This window comes from Ursus americanus, chromosome 32 (genome assembly GCF_024610735.1).
Source record: "Ursus americanus isolate L20-20 chromosome 32, mUrsAme1.1.p, whole genome shotgun sequence".
In the NCBI taxonomy this organism is placed as follows: domain Eukaryota; kingdom Metazoa; phylum Chordata; class Mammalia; order Carnivora; family Ursidae; genus Ursus; species Ursus americanus.
The window spans coordinates 26,905,641-26,921,431 of NC_142158.1; the positions used below are offsets into that span (position 1 = coordinate 26,905,641).

Consider the following 15,791-nt stretch of genomic DNA (forward strand, 5'->3'; position numbering starts at 1 on the left):
GAGTCAAGGCTGGCAAGGCACTTGCCCTCTTCCTCTGGGCGCTGATCGCTCCTTTCCTGAGAAGCTTTCCCGGACTCCACCAAGGCTGGCTGGGACCACTCCCAGTTGCCTTCAGATTCTCTGTGCCAGGTTCTTTACTGGAAAAAACAAAAAAAGGGGCGCCTGGGTGGCACCGCGGTTAAGCATCTGCCTTCGGCTCAGGGCGTGATCCCGGAGTTCTGGGGTCGAGCCCCACATCAGGCTCTTCCGCTATGAGCCTGCTTCTTCCTCTCCCACTCCCCCTGCTTGTGTTCCCTCTCTCGCTGGCTGTCTCTGTCTCTGTCAAATAAATAAATAAAATCTTTAAAAAAAAAAAAAAGAAAAAAACAAAAAAAATTAATCTAAAATATTAAAGGAAAACTTTAACTCACATCCATCAGAAACTGGTACTTCCAACAGGTAATTACGAAAGACAAAGACGAGTGAAACCAGATAGTTAACAAGCTTGATCTAAGGGAAATATGTAGAATCTTAGAAAAACTAGAAAATATGCATTCTTTTCAGGTACAACATAGACATTTAGAAAAAAGAATCAAAATTATATAGAATACAATTGCTGACCAAAAGCCATGACAATTTAAGAGCAGTAACAAAGAATATTTATTATATGCTTGGAAAAAATTTTAGATGTTTTCTAATGTATTTTGAAACTTTAGAAACTGACCTCTAAATAATTCAAATGTTAAAGAAAATATAATAATAGAATTTAAAATATTTTGAACTGAACAATAGTAAAAATCCTGCCTGTTTAAACTGTTGAGAGCTCCTTGCTCTGCGGGGAGCCTGCTTCTCCCTCTGCCTCCCCCCCCCCTTCATGCTCTCTCTCTCTCTCAAATAAATAAATAAATCTTAAAAAAAAAAAAAAAGAGGGGGTGCCTGGGTGGCTCAGCCCTTAAGCGTCTGCCTTCAGCTCAGGTCATGATCCCAGGGTCCTGGGATCCAGCCCCGCGTTGGGCTCCCTGCTTGGTGGGAAGCCTGCTTCTCCCTCTCACAATCCCCTTACTTGTGTTCCCTCTCTCGCTGTCTCTCTCTGTCAAATAAATCAATAAAATCTTAAAAAAAAAAAGAAGTATCTGCCTTCAGCTCAGGTCATGATCTCCAGGTGCTGGGATCAAGCCCTCGGTCTGGCACCCAGCTCAGCAGGGAGTCTGCTTCTCCCTCTCCCTCTGCCTCTCCCCCTGCTTGTACTCTCTCTGCCTCTCTCTCTCTCTCTCTCTCTCATGAATAAATAAAATCCTTAAAATAAATAAATAAAAGAAAAAAGAGAAAGAAAAGGTTTGAAAGTCATTGAGTTGGACAGGTATTTCAAGAAATTAGAAAAAGAGGGGTGCCTGGGTGGCTCAGTCACTTGAGTGTCTGCCTTCGGGTGAGGTCATGATCCCGGAGTCCTGAGATGGAGTCTTGCATCGGCCTCCTTGCTCAGCAGGGAGGCTGCTTCTCCCTCTGGCTGCTGCTCCGTGCTGCTCTCACACGTGTGCGCGCATGCACTCTCTCTCTTTATTTATTATATAAATAAATAAATAAATAAATAAATAAATAAATAAATAAAGTATTTTAAAAAAAGAAATTAGAAAAAGAGCACAGAGTAATCATAAAAAATTAAGGAGGAAAATAATAAAGATATTTTTAGAAATTAATGAAATAAAAAAGAAACAATAGAGCAGGAAACGTTTTTAAGTATTTATTACATATTTACAGAGACGAGTAATATTAAAAATCTCTGACCAAATTGATTATGCAAAAAGGAAAAGGGGAGAAAAGGCAAACACACACAAAAATAAATAATTTAAAGGGAATATAATGTCAGATACAGTAAATATTCACAGCACAAATTTTGATAAGATGAATAATTTTCTTTTTTTAAGATTTTATTTTTTTATTTGCGAGAGAGAGAGAGAATGAGTGGGGAGAGGGACAGAGGGAGAGGGAGAAGCAGGCTCCCTGCTGAACAGGGAGCCCCAAGCAGGGCTCCAACACAGGACCCCAGGATCAGGACTTAGCCAAAGGCGGACAGTTAACCGACTGAGCCACCCAGGTGCCCCAAGATGAATAATTTTCTAGAAAAATATATGACCACAGTGACTAAAGAAAAAATGAAAAGCCTGATATACCTATAACCACTAAAGAAATTCAATCAGTTGTTTAAAATCTAGCCATCAATGGAGTGCCTGGCTGGCTCAGTTGGAAGAGCACATGATTCTTTTTTTTTTTTTTTAAAGATTTTATTTTATTATTTATTTGACAGAGATAGAGACAGCCAGCGAGAGAGGGAACACAAGCAGGGGGAGTGGGAGAGGAAGAAGCAGGCTCATAGCAAAGGAGCCTGATGTGGGGCTCGATCCCACAATGCCGGGATCACGCCCTGAGCCGAAGGCAGACGCTTAACCGCTGTGCCACCCAGGCGCCCCAGAGCACATGATTCTTGATCTCAGGGTCTTGAGTTCAAGCCCCACATCAGGCGTAGAGATTACTTAAATAAATAAATAAACTTAGAAAAAAATTAGCCATCAAAAAAAAATCACCAAGCCCAGGTAGTAATGAAACCTTTAAGACAGATCATTCCAATCATATAAAGATTGTTCTAGTGATCAAGAAACAGGAAAAGTTTCTCAACTTATTTCATGAGATTAATGTAATCTCGATACAAAAGGCAGGTAAGGGCAATCTGAGAAAGTAAAAATTATGAAACAATTTCACTCATGAACATAGATGTGAGAAAAAAAAGACCTTAATAAAAATATTAACAGGGGTGCTTGGATGGCTCAGATGGCTAAGCGTCTGCCTTCAGCTCAGGTCATGATCCCAGGATCCTGGGATGGAATCCTGCATCAGGCTTCCTGCTCAGCGGGGGGTTTGCATCTCCCTCTGTCTCTGCCCCTCCCCCTTGCTCACACCCTCTCTCTCTCTCTCTTGCAAATAAATAAAATCTTTTTAAAAAAGAGAAAGAGGAAAATATTTCACTACAGTCATTTATGATTTTAAAAATTACGAATGTGTGTCTTTATTCTCCCATGAAATTTAGTGTTCATTTTTGAAATAGTTTTGTAGTTTTCTTCTATAGCTTTTCTCCTGTTCCCATTCATACCCTTTCGTGATCCACCATCTGTTCACTGAGTACTTGCGTTTCTGATATATGTCCTTCCTTCGCTGCTAAAAGGCTACATCAAGTTTTGTTGCTTTTCAATTCATGATGGAATTTTGAGCTACCATTTCCATCAGCTTTTGGCAGTGTATTTCTGGTGTGTTGTCATCTGTCAGTAAATTGGGTTGCTCTTTTTTTTTTTTAATTTAAATTCAATTTAGTTAACATACAGTGTATTATTAGTTTCAGAGGTTGAATTTAGTGATTCATCAGTTGTACATAACACCCAGTGCTCATTGTATCAGTGCCCTCCTTAATGCCCACCACCCAGTTACCCAAACGCCTCACCCACCTCCCCTCCAGCAACCCTGTTTGTTCCTTATAGTTAAGAGTCTCTTATGGTTTGCCTCCCTCTCTGTTTTTATCTTTTTTTATTTTTCCTTCCCTTCCCCTACGTTCATCTGTTTTGTTTCTTAATTCCACATATGAGTGAAATCATATGGTATTTGTCTTTCTCTCAGCATAATACTTATTTCCTTTAGCTTAATTCCCTCTAGTTCCATCCACGTCATTGCAAATGGCAAGATTTTGTGTTGCTCTTTTTTACCTTTTTCTCATAGTTAATCAAACAGAATCTCTGTTCATTTCTTTTTTTCTTTTTCTTTTTCTTTTTTAAAATAAACTCTAACAAACATGGGGCATGCTCTACCAACTGAGCCAGGCAGGTGTCTTTTTTTAAATTTTTTTTTTTTTAAGATTTCATTTATTTATTTGAGAGAGAGTGAGCAAGAGAGAAAACATGAGCACGGGAGCAGCAGAGGCATAGGGAGACGCAGACTCCCCGCTGAGCAGGGAGCCCAATGTGGGACTCAATCCCAGGGTCCTGGAATCATGACCTGAGCCCAAGGCAAACGCTTAACTGACTGAGCCGCCCAGGCGCCCCTTGCTAGGACTTTCTGAGACGTGCCACCTCTGGGTCCTTTTGGGCACTTCGAAACATTCTCTCTCCACCTGTACCAGTCCATGAATGCATTTGGTCAGCCCTGAGCTCAGCTTCTCCTTCTGGGGCTGAGGCCTTTCCTCCCAGGAGGGAATACTTGCTTTTTTTTTTTTTTTTTAAGATTTTATTTATTTATTTGACAGAGAGACAGCGAGAGAGGGAACACGAGCAGGGGGAGTGGGAGAGGGAGAAGCAGGCTTCCCGCTGAGCAGGGAGCCCCATGCAGGGCCCGATCCCAGGATCCTGGGATTATGACCCCTGCAGCCAAAGGCAGACCCTTAAGGAAGGACCCACCCAGGCGCCCCGGAATATTTGCTTTTTTCAGAGCTGACACTTGGACCTTCCCTCTCTCCCTGATCTTCCCTGAGGCACTGCTGGGGACTGTTTGATGTGGAATCTGGGCACACAAACACTGAACTGGGAGTCTGTAGGTATGCTGTGTCTCCTAGCGTCAGTGAAAATGTAGCGTGCGTGCCTCTGTGTGTGTGTGTGTGTGTGTGTGTGTGTGTGTGTGTGTGTGACCAATCTCCTTATTGCTGGATATGGTTTCCAGGAGACAAGAGGTGGAATTTAGGAGTAAACTGCAGCTATGCTTCCCTCAAAGCCCTACAAGGAGACGTGTTGTTGTTGTTGTTTTAAGATTTTATTTATTTATTTATTTTAAAGATTTTATTTATTTATTTATTTGTCGGAAGAGAGAGCGCACGCACAAGCTGGAGGAGCTTAAGCGGGCTTCCCACTGAGCAAGGAGCCCGATGCGGGACACAATCCCAGGACTCTGGGATCACGACCAGAGCCAAAGGCAGACACTTAACTGACTGAGCCACCCAGGTGCCTAAAAAGACATCCTACAAAAGAAAAGTCTCTCAACAAGGCCAATGCTTCTCCGCCTTGCTTCAGGGAGAGCATCTTGTTAACCAAGCTCCCGAGTCCGGTGCGCGCGTACACCAGGAAGCCCTTCTGCCCATTTACGGTGAGACATAAAGCTTCAGAAATCCATTTCTTCCCAGCCCCTGCACTCACTTAAATACACACGTATGCACACTGTATCAGTCCGAGTCCCAACAGGAAACAGCACCCTCAAATTAGGCTAATTTGAGGGCACCTGGGGGGTTCAGTCTGTTGGGCATCTGCCTTTGGCTCAGGTCATGATCCTGGAGTCCCAGGATTGAGCCCGCATGGGGCTCCCTGCTCAACAGGGAGTCTGCTTCTCCCTCTGCCCCTCCCCCCCACGCTCGTTCTCTCTCTCTCTCTCTTCCTCTCAAATAAATAAAGAAAATCTTAAAAAAAATTTTTTTTAATTAGGCTAACTTGAGGAGCTAGTTTATTTACAAAGGTGAGTGGAGTATAGCGGAATCCCAAGGGATATTGCCACCCCAGGTCCAAAGGAATGAGGCGAGAAAGAGATTACAGCAGGGATTCTTACTCATTTTGTATCACAGATGTCTTTGGCATTCTAGTAAAGCATAAAATAAAAATATATATATAACAAAGTAAACCAATCACATTGAATTCCGGTTACGAAAATAGTAATAAAAAGTTGTAAGAGAGGGGCACCTGGCTGGCTCAGTCAGACGAGCACACGACTCTTGATCTCAGGGTTGTGAGTTTGAGCCCCACGTTGGGTTAGAGATTACTAAAAATAACTAACTAACTAACTTCCAAAAAAAGTTGCAATAGAATAAATCATGTACTTTATTACCACATTATATAAAAGACAAAACATGTAAAATACAGGCAAGGGGTGCTTGGGTGACTCAGTTGCTTAAGCGTCTGCCTTCGGCTCAGGTCATGATCCCAGGGTCCTGGGATTAAGCCCTGCACCCTGCTCCACGGGGAGCCTGCTTCTCCCTCTCCCTCTGCAGCTCCCCCTGCTTGTGCTAGCGTTTACTTTAAAAAAAATTATAGAAGTGGATAAAGCTTTCTGTACTCAAATGGACAGTATTATTTACAATAATGGAAAAATAACTTCATTAGTGATATAGTTAGGGCGCCTGGCTGGCTCAGTCAGTAGAACGTTTGATTCTTGATCTCGGGGCCATGAATTTGAGCCCCGCCACGTGGGGGGTAGAGTTCACTTAAAACACAGGCATGTAGAAGTTAGATTTTAATAAATAAAGACACATCAGTGCGAACTATATTATTGCTTGGCTTGAACAAGAACTTTAAACGGGGGGGCCCCCTGGCTGGCTTAGTTGGAAGAGCATGCAACTTTTGGTCTCGGCGGAGAGTTCGAGCCACACGTTGGGCACAGAGATCACTTAAATAAATAAACTTAAAAAAAAAAAAAAGAACTTTAAACTGTGATGTGGTTTTTTACAAAAAACACATGTAATGTTGAATATGAGAAAAGGATGTACATTTTTTCCTTTCCAAGTTCATGGACCCCCTGACATCTCCTGGGCAACTGAAACCAGGAAAAGAACTTTGCAGTGCAGGTCGCCTGCAGAGAGGCCTCTAAGTGCAGGTTTTGGCCAGCCTGAGGTGACCTCATGGGAAGGGAGCCAGAGGAACGGACACCCGCAGCTTAATGCCCTCCCTCCTGCTGTTTTCCTGCAGGCTCTCCAACAGCCAAAACCAGCCGGAAGCCAGAGGTGCCCTTGATGCGCTCTGTGCAGGTTAGCCTCCTGCGGCAGAGAGCAGAGTGGGAGAGGGAAAGTGGAGGGGTGAACAAGACACAGACACCAAGTTTTCTGGCCCATGTATGCTTTCCCCGTAAGCACACTCCGCGGGGCCTAATTCTAAGCAGCAGTGCTCCCCAAGGGCGTGGAATCATAACAAGGGCCCTTAGCAACACGGTGCGGGTTCCGTAGGGATTCTAATCTCATGGGGTTCTTCTAGCGGGTCATTTCTTGAGCCAGCTCAGCGTTGTCACCCTGACTGCTTGGCTGGACGCTAACACCTCTGGCCTCCATGACTCCTCCTTTTCTTCTTCCTCCAAGGCTGACCAGCCCTATCACCCACTAACCCATGCTTAAACTACGCTGACACCTTCAGCGTGGGTTCAGCAAGCCCCACAGGCTCGGCAGGCTCCTTTGCTTTAGGGCAATGGCTCTCACACTTGACCACATATCAGAAGCACCTGAAGCACTTGTTAAAAAGCTATTGTCAGGGGCGCCTGGGTGGCACAGCGGTTGAGCATCTGCCTTCGGCTCAGGGTGTGATCCCGGCGTTATGGGATCGAGCCCCACATCAGGCTCCTCTGCTGTGAGCCTGTTTCTTCCTCTCCCGCTCCCCCTGCTTGTGTTCCCTCTCTCGCTGGCTGTCTCTATCTTTGTCGAATAAATAAATAAAATCTTAAGAAAAAAAAAAAAAGCTATTGTCAGGCCCCACCCCCAGAGTTTCTGATTCAGTAGGTCTGGGGTGAGGCCCAACCAGGTACATTTCTACCATGCTTCACATAATGCTGCTGGAAGGGCCACTCAGAGAGAGCCACTGTTTTAAGGAGCTTCTGCGTATCTCTGCTCAGATCTAGATTTTGCAGCCTGTCAGAGAGCTATCTACTTCCCTTATCTCTGTGTGTTCTCCTGGATTCCTCGAAGCTGCCTTCTAATGCACCCCCGCAGCCCCATTCCCACCCTTGCCCAGAAGCCCCCCCTCCCCTTCACCCCTACTACAAGGAGCCAGCCTTCTCTATGACCGTGGGGGCTGAGCCCCTGAGCCTGGGTGGGCGATGTCTTCTTGTATGTCTGTTCTTCACAGTCTTTCCCCACGTCTGTGTTTAGGCTGGGTTTTGTTCTCCACCCTTTCGTCCTTCTAGATCCTCTTGCTCTTCACTTCTGTCCCGCGTCACAGCAGCTATCACTTTATCCCAGGAAGTTACTCTGAGCATCTAAGCTCTATTCCACTATGGTAGTCTGCCAAACCATCCCTGATGGAAAGAACAGTCTGAGAGGCAGCCTCACCCCGAATACAGGCCAGAGCCTTCCCAATGGCCTGTAAGGCCCTACACAATCCGGCCTCATCTCCTGCCTGTTTTCCCTCATACACCTGGCTCCAGCTACACTGGCCATCCTGCTGCTTCACAAATACTCCAGATATCCAGACATGTTCTCACCTCCAGATCTTTGCACCTGCCTGAAACGCTCCTCTCTCATATAGCCACATGGCTTATTTCCATACCTTCTTGAAAATTTTTTTTAATATTTTATTTTTAAGTAATCTCTACACCCAGCATGGGGTTTGAATTTACAATCCCAAGATCAAAAGTCACATGCTGCACTGACTGAGCCAGCCAGATATCCCCCTACTTGAAATCTTTGCTCAAATATTTTCTCAGAGAAGCGTTTCTGATCACCTCCTCCAAAACTGCAGTCCAGGGTGCTTGGGTAGCTCAGTTGGTTAAGCATCTGACTTCAGCTCAGATCATGATCTCGGGGTCCTGGGATCAAGTCCCCCCACAGGTTCCCTGTTCAGCTTATCCCTCTCCTGATTCCTCTGCCCCACCCCAGCTCATGCTCTCTCTCTCTCTCTCAAATAAATAAATAAAATATTTAAAAATAATTTTAAAAATCTAATTAAAACTGCAGTCTACCACAGCACTTCCTGTCCCCCTTCCCTACTTTGTTTTTCTGCATAGGTACTTGCCACCTTTAATATGTTTATTATTTTTAGAATTTTTTAAGTAAACTCTATATCCAACATGGGGCTTGAACCCCAAGATCAAGAGTCACATGCTCCACTGACTGAGCCAGCCAGGCACCCCAATATGTTTGTTTTTATGGTCTGTCTTCTGCAGTTAGACTGTCCATGAGGACAAGAATTGACATTTGTTTGGGGCGCCTGGGTGGCTCAGTCGTTAAGCGTCTGCCTTGGGCTCAGGGTGTGATCCCAGCGTTCTGGGATCGAGCCCCACATCAGGCTCCTCCGCTGGGAGCCTGCTTCTTCCTCTCCCACTCCCCCTGCTTGGGTTCCCTCTCTCTCTGGCTGTCTCTCTCTCTGTCAAACAAATAAATAAAATCTTTTAAAAAAATTGACATTTGTTCGGATCACTGAGGTGGCATATAGTATGCACTTGATATTTCTTTGTGGAATGAATGTATGAATAAAGAAATGAATTCCCCCCACTAGGCACTGAGACCTGAGTGTATGGTTGCAGCTTTCTCTGAAAGGGGAGAGGCAGCTACAGCAAAGGGAAGTCCAGAATTCAGAGTTCAGCCCAGCATCTCCCCCCACCTGCATGGGTCAGGGAGAGGGCAGTGAGAAGTGAATACTCCCAGCTGCAGAAGGGGAAGTAAGGTGAAGGAGAGAGGAGAAGGGAAGGTGTCTCCATCGATGCTGGGGTAGAGTGGGTGGAGCTCTGCGTGGGGAGTTTGTTTTTATTTTATTTATGTATTTATTTAAGATGTATTTATTTGTTTGAGAGAGTGAGGGGGGGGCAAAGAGAGAGAGAGAATCTCAAGTCTCTTTTAGCACACTCCCCACTGATCTGGGAGCCCCCTCCAGGGCTAGATCTCACAATCCTGAGAAACCAAGAGTCAATCAACCGACGGAACCACCCAGGCAGCCCTGGGTAGGGAGTTTGAACAAAAATGTCTCAGTGAGGGTAAGGGGCCAGGCTTACTTCCGCTGGAAGCAACTACCCATACAACAACAACAAAAAAGGAAAAAGGATACATGTGGGGGAAACATTTATTAGAGGCTACTTACCCACTCTATTGAACCCATGGTGACTGGCACGGAATCACACACACACACACACACACACACACACACACACACGCGCGCGCGCGCGCGCGCGCGCTCCTAACGTTGGCTTCATGCCCTGGCTCTTGTGTCCACATATGCTGTCTCTAGCACCACTTTCAGTTCCTCCAAAGAATCTACTTAAATTCTTGAATTCCTGAGCTCTGCAGATTTCACTAAATATTTCAAGGGAGATAAGCTGAGGGGTTACATTGCACATCCTGAGGTGAACGAATACACTTCATGTGTTAGGCATGGCCATATTTCCAAGTGCCGCTGTGGAGCTGCCAGACTGGGGGTGAAGCTTCTCTCCCTTTCCGACCCTCCACCATCTTGCCATCCTTTTAGATCTGCCAGTAGCCTTCAGATTTTTCTCTCACCGACAGCATAGAAAAGTCCAGTCAGCCCTTCCTCGGCTGTGTATCCAAACCTGCGTGCCCAGACTCAGGACACACAACAAAATGCAAGCCTTAAGATTTATCTGACCCTCTGGACCTGTTCAAAGACCATTTATTTGTTCCTGAGAGTAAATGCCCCTCCCCCACACCTCCAGTGTCTTCTTTCTTTCCTGCACAGACTGGGCTCTCCCTAAGAGGAATTTGGGAGAATGTTATTTTCTCATCTCAATCCTAGAGCCACCAGTCCCTTCCTCCTAGGGTGCTCGCGTCAGCAGAAGCTGAGGGGGAAGTGAGGCCTGGGACTGGAGGAGGAGGGAATGAGGGGAAAGGGGAAGTTTAGGAGGGAGGCCTCAGAGGAGGCTGATGGCAGAGGAGAACCGGCAGACAGACAGAGCACCAGCTCGGTCTCTATCCACCTATCTACTGGTCTCTCCATCAACATCCACTGAGCTATGAGCCAAACCAGGGATTTACAGGGTAGGGAAGGCAGAAGAGGCAGAGCCTAAAACGGGAGCAAGGAGATGGACAGACCTGGGCAGGGCTAGGAGGTGGTGAGCTGGCCTAGGAGGGCAGAATTGTGATGACCCAGGGCCGGTATGGGGAAAGAAGGGGAATGGAGCGGGGTAAGGAAACATTAACCTTTGTGCCCTCAGGAGGAAAATCCTTCGGGATGCTGAAGGCCCAGCAGGAAGCCAGACTTGAAGAAATCAACAAGGTAAAAGGAAGATCTAAGGGGGCAGGGCCTGGGGGGAGGGGCCCCTGGACCAGGGGACCTATCCTGGCTCTTGCTTTCTCCCCACAGCAATTCCTGGATGATCCCAAATATAGCAGTGACGACGATCTGCCCTCCAAACTGGAAACCTTCAAGAGTGAGGGGAAAACCGTAGGGGTAGAGGGGGAGTGGGGAGGGTAGGATTTCCTCAAGAACAGAGACGGACCGCAGAGACGCAGTCTACATGTGTGGTGGGAAAAAGGGAGGCTGCCTCTATTGTTCCCCCTGGTTGCAGTCTCTTTCCATGGGCTGCCCCTCTCAGCACCCTCCCAGGTTCCCTACACCTTAACAGGGCCCCTCAACCCAACCCGCACTTCCTCTGCCTGCCCCACTTCCCGCTTCCACATCTTCCCCACCTAGCGTTTGGCACCCTTCTCTCACTCCCCTGCCCTGCCCCTGCCTGGGACCCTCCAGCCAGCACTTACCCTATCTGCTTTCTCCCCTCACCCAGAGAAATACATGGAGTTTGACCTGAATGGAAACGGAGATATCGGTGAGAAAAGGGTGATGGCGGAGTGTGCAGACCCAGGAAGAGGGAGGTCTCTCCTGCCGTCCTCCCTTCCTGGTGGTTTGGGAGAGGGCCCAGCTACCAGAATAGGAGGGACTAGAATGGGAATGGGAAGGTGAAGACAGAGAGAGAGAGGGGCTCCCCTCTTCTCACCCCCTTCCTCTGCCTCTAGATATCATGTCCCTGAAGCAGATGCTGGAGAAACTTGGGGTCCCCAAGACCCACCTAGAGCTCAAGAAATTAATCAGGGAGGTGTCCGGCAGCTCTGGGGAAACTTTCAGCTACTCTGACTTCCTCAAGATGATGCTGGGCAAGAGATCTGCCATCCTAAAAATGTGAGGGTCCACTGCCAACCTTTCCTATGCTTACCTGTTTTCTCCTCAACCCTACCCCCATCCCCAGGCTCACCTGCACATTACTTAGCCTCCATTTCTTCTCTCCTTTGAGGGACACTTCCAAGTTCCTATCCCTATCCATTGTTCTGGTCCCTACAACCCCCAGCACAGCCAACCCTGCTCTTCTTTCTCTTCCTCCCACCATAATAACCCCTGTCGTCTTCCAGACTTTCACAGCAGCCTTAGATTTATTCTCTTGAGAAGACTGTCCCCTGATCCCTCTGTCTCTTCCTATCTCAACCAGGATCCTGATGTACGAGGAGAAAGCGAGAGAACAGGAGAAGCCAGCAGGTCCCCCAGCCAAGAAAAATATCTCTGAGTTGCCCTGATTTGTGCTAGGGTAGATGTGGTGGGATTGGTGGGGCTTCTAATGACCCCAACATGGAAAAAGGACACAGAATTGTGAGCCAGAGGTACACTAAATTAAATAAACTATCCTTCTCCAGATCAAGTCAGCTTGGTCTCTGTTTGGGGGAAATTTTTTTTCCTGGGTTTGGGAAGAAGTGAAGCATCTTTGAGGGAAGGGCAGCAAAGATTTGCTCATATGAGCAATCCATCCACAATTCTGTAATGTGTCAACTACAACAGATGGTTTTGTGTTTCAAGGGAGATTCCAGATATATGATACCCTTGATCTCAAGGAATTTAGATGGGACAAAAGACATGTACAGACAAAAAAAATATCACCCAAGCCCATGGGGAAGAGCAAGGGTTATCTTCTTCTTTTTTTTTTTTAGATTTTACTTTTTAAAAGTAATCTCTACACCCAATGTGAGGTTCCAACTCACAACCCCAAGATCAAGAGTCACATGCTCTTTTGACTGAGCCAGCCAGGCGCCCCGAGCAAGGATTATCTTGAACCAATGTTCTCCATCATTAGTCTTTGTTACCTAACAAATCACTAAGCCTCTCTGAGTCTTTCACCTGACAGTGGGGATAGTATGATCTACCTCACAGCGCCCGACATATCATAAGCCCTCAGTAATGTTTAAAACTTGAATGGATGTGTGGATAGATGGATGGATAAAAGAACTGATGTTATTGAATAAAGGATTCACAAAACTATAACGTCTGATTAAAGTTAAGCATTAAATGAGTCATTGAGGTCTTTTTGGGGGACAAGCTGCAGAAACTGAGTCTAACGAAGGGAAAGGGGACTTCTATTTGGAGGATATTGAGAACAGATACTGGGGATTCAGAATACTTGGATGGCAGAAAGGATTAAAAAGCAAATCCCAGGGAAGGAAGGAACCTCAGAGTTCCCAAGCCTTCAGTGAGGCTATTCCTGGACCTTTCCCTCAACAGGTCCAGATGAGTTAACTCTAGCAATTCCCAGTATCTGGGCACTATTTCAGATTTCCTGACTTTCTGGGAAGGGGTAATCCAATTAGCCCAGCTTGTTTCATGTACTGAGGACAGAATGTCGGTTCTTCCCAGTGGTGAAGACAGGTTGGCCTCCTAAAGAGTGCTACAGTAACTGTATGGGGCTTCAGATGAGGAAGAGATCACCGGAAGTTGGATAAAATATCTGAACATAACAAAATCAACAGCTAAACTTATTAAGCACCCACTGTATACCATCCTAAATGCTTTCTGTGTACTAATTCTCCTAATCTTTGCAACAACCCTGGTGACACCAAGGAGGATACAAAGGAGCTGGAGCTTAAATAGTTCATCCATTCAAGATAAATAAATTGGGTTCTATTCACACATCAGACGATTATTATACAGCTACAAGAATGAACAAACCACAACTACATGCAACAATGTGAATGAACTTCCTCAACACAATTTGAGCAAAAGAAAACAGACACAGGAGAACCCTTACTGTACAATTCCATCTGTATTAAGTACAAAAATGAGTAAAACTAATATATGTTGTTATAAGTCAGGATAGTAGTCTTGGGGGAGAGCAGTGACTGGAAGAGGCCCTCTAGCAGCTTCCATGGCACTAATTAAGGTTTTATTTTTGGCAACATGTTCTGCTCAGTTTGTGAAAATTCATGAGATAGATAGATAGATAGATAGATAGATATAATATGCTTTGATAAAAAGACTTAAAAAATCATTTATTGGTTGGGGGGGCTGGGTGGCTCAGTTGATTAAGCATTTGCCTTCAGCTTAGGTCATGAGCCCAGGCTCCTGGGATCAAGCACCAAGTTGAGCTCTGCTCAGTAAGGAGCCTGCTTCTTCCTCTGCCTGCCCCTCCCCCTGCTCCTGTGCTCTCTCTCTCTCTCTCTTTCTCTCTCTCTCTCTGTCAAACAAATAAATGAAATCTTTAAAAAAAATAAAAATCATTTCTTGGGCATCAATCTTGTGCCATTCTAGGTGCTTGGGATATAAGAATCAACAAAACAAAGATCCTTGCCATTGTGAAGTTTACGTTCTGTTGTGGGAAATGGTATGGGAGGAGGACAGACAACAAACAATAAATATAATTTAAAATTTATATGATGTTAGAAGAAGAAGTAGAGCAGGTTAAAGGGGATCAGGGGTAACAGGATGGTCAGGGAAGATTACTATTTTGAATGAGTAATCAGGGTAGGCCTTATTGAGAAGACGAACGACACCGAACAAAGACCTCATGGAGGTGAAGGAGTGAGGGACGTGGGTTTCTGTGTGATGAATCAACTTGGCACAGAGGGGAGGGGGGTGGGGGAATGGGATAGGCTGGTGATGGGTAGTAAGGAGGGCACATATTGCATGGTGCGCTGGGTGTTATACGCAACTAATGAATCATCGAACTTTACATCAAAAACCAGGGATGTACTGTATGGTGACTAACATAATATAATAAAAAAAATTATAATAAAAAAAAGAAAAAAGAATCAACTTGGCAGAGGAAAGAGAAGCAAAAGGGCTCCAAGGTGAGACATGCCTGGCAGAAATAGGGAAAGTGATAAAATTAGGGAGCCACGTAATTTAGGGTTTTGTAGGCCACTCTAAGGACTTTGAGAGAAACTGAGAGGCATTGTAGGACTTTGAGCAAGGGAGTCCTTTGCGGTCTCCTTTGAGAAAAGGCCCACTCTGGCTGCAGCGCAGAGAACAGGCAGTAGGGCTAGAGGTAGACTAAAGACAAGTTAGGAGGCTGTCGCTGTAACCCAGGTGAGAGATCAAGGTGGAAGCAGCATAAGCGAATTGGCTGGATTCTGGATATTTTCTCATGACAGGAGTTCCTGTCTGCTTGAAAGTGGGGAGCGAAATAAAGAAGGGAGTCCATGAGGATTCCAGGGTTTTGGGCTTAACTATAATTTTTAAATTGCCATCAGCTGAAATGATGAAGGCTGTGGAGAAAACAAATTTTGAGGGTCTGGAGAACAAATGTTCGGTGTTGGACATACCGAATTTGAAATGATCTGTTAGATAATCAAGAGGAGATGTCAAGTACATAGCTGTACTTGTACTCCAAGTCTGGAGTTTGGGAGAGAGGTCTGCAGTGAAGATATGCATTTGGGAGTCATCAGCACATAAATGCTATTTCACGTCATGAGACTGATGTCCTTGACACACGCATGCTGGGTAAAAGATTGGGGTGAAGGCTTGACTGGAGTTGGTTTAAGAATGAATGACAGGAGGGAATTGGTGACAGTAAGTATGGATAACTCTTCCAAGAAATTTTGCTGTGGTAGGTGACCAGGGAGAGGGGGACAAGAAAATAATTTTGAATGCTTAAGAACTGAAGTCATTTCAACTATCTCAATGTGCCTCAGGATAAAATTCTTATCGGATAGTTGCTAATTTTTCTGCTCTCATTTTCCATAATGGACAGGTAGACTCTTAATTTAGTCACACCAGCTGAGGCACGGGTCCCTAAGACCATGCCTCTGCTCATCAGTTCACTGGGCCTGAGCTGTGCACCCTCTCCTCAAACTTGGCTAAATACTAACTAGTGCTTCACATTTTTTAATAAGA

The 15,791-nt window shown here is 45.5% G+C and overlaps 1 protein-coding gene across 1 annotated transcript; it reads left to right on the forward strand.

Moving 5' to 3' along the window:
* Positions 1-10,531: 10,531 nt before the first annotated feature.
* Positions 10,532-12,326, forward strand: AIF1 (allograft inflammatory factor 1). Its single transcript, XM_045795742.1, has 6 exons — positions 10,532-10,681; positions 10,858-10,919; positions 11,007-11,073; positions 11,428-11,469; positions 11,657-11,819; positions 12,124-12,326. The coding sequence occupies exons 1-6, from the start codon at positions 10,657-10,659 to the stop codon at positions 12,206-12,208; spliced, it is 444 nt and encodes a 147-aa protein (XP_045651698.1). The 5' UTR covers positions 10,532-10,656; the 3' UTR covers positions 12,209-12,326.
* The last annotated feature ends 3,465 nt before the right edge of the window (positions 12,327-15,791 follow it).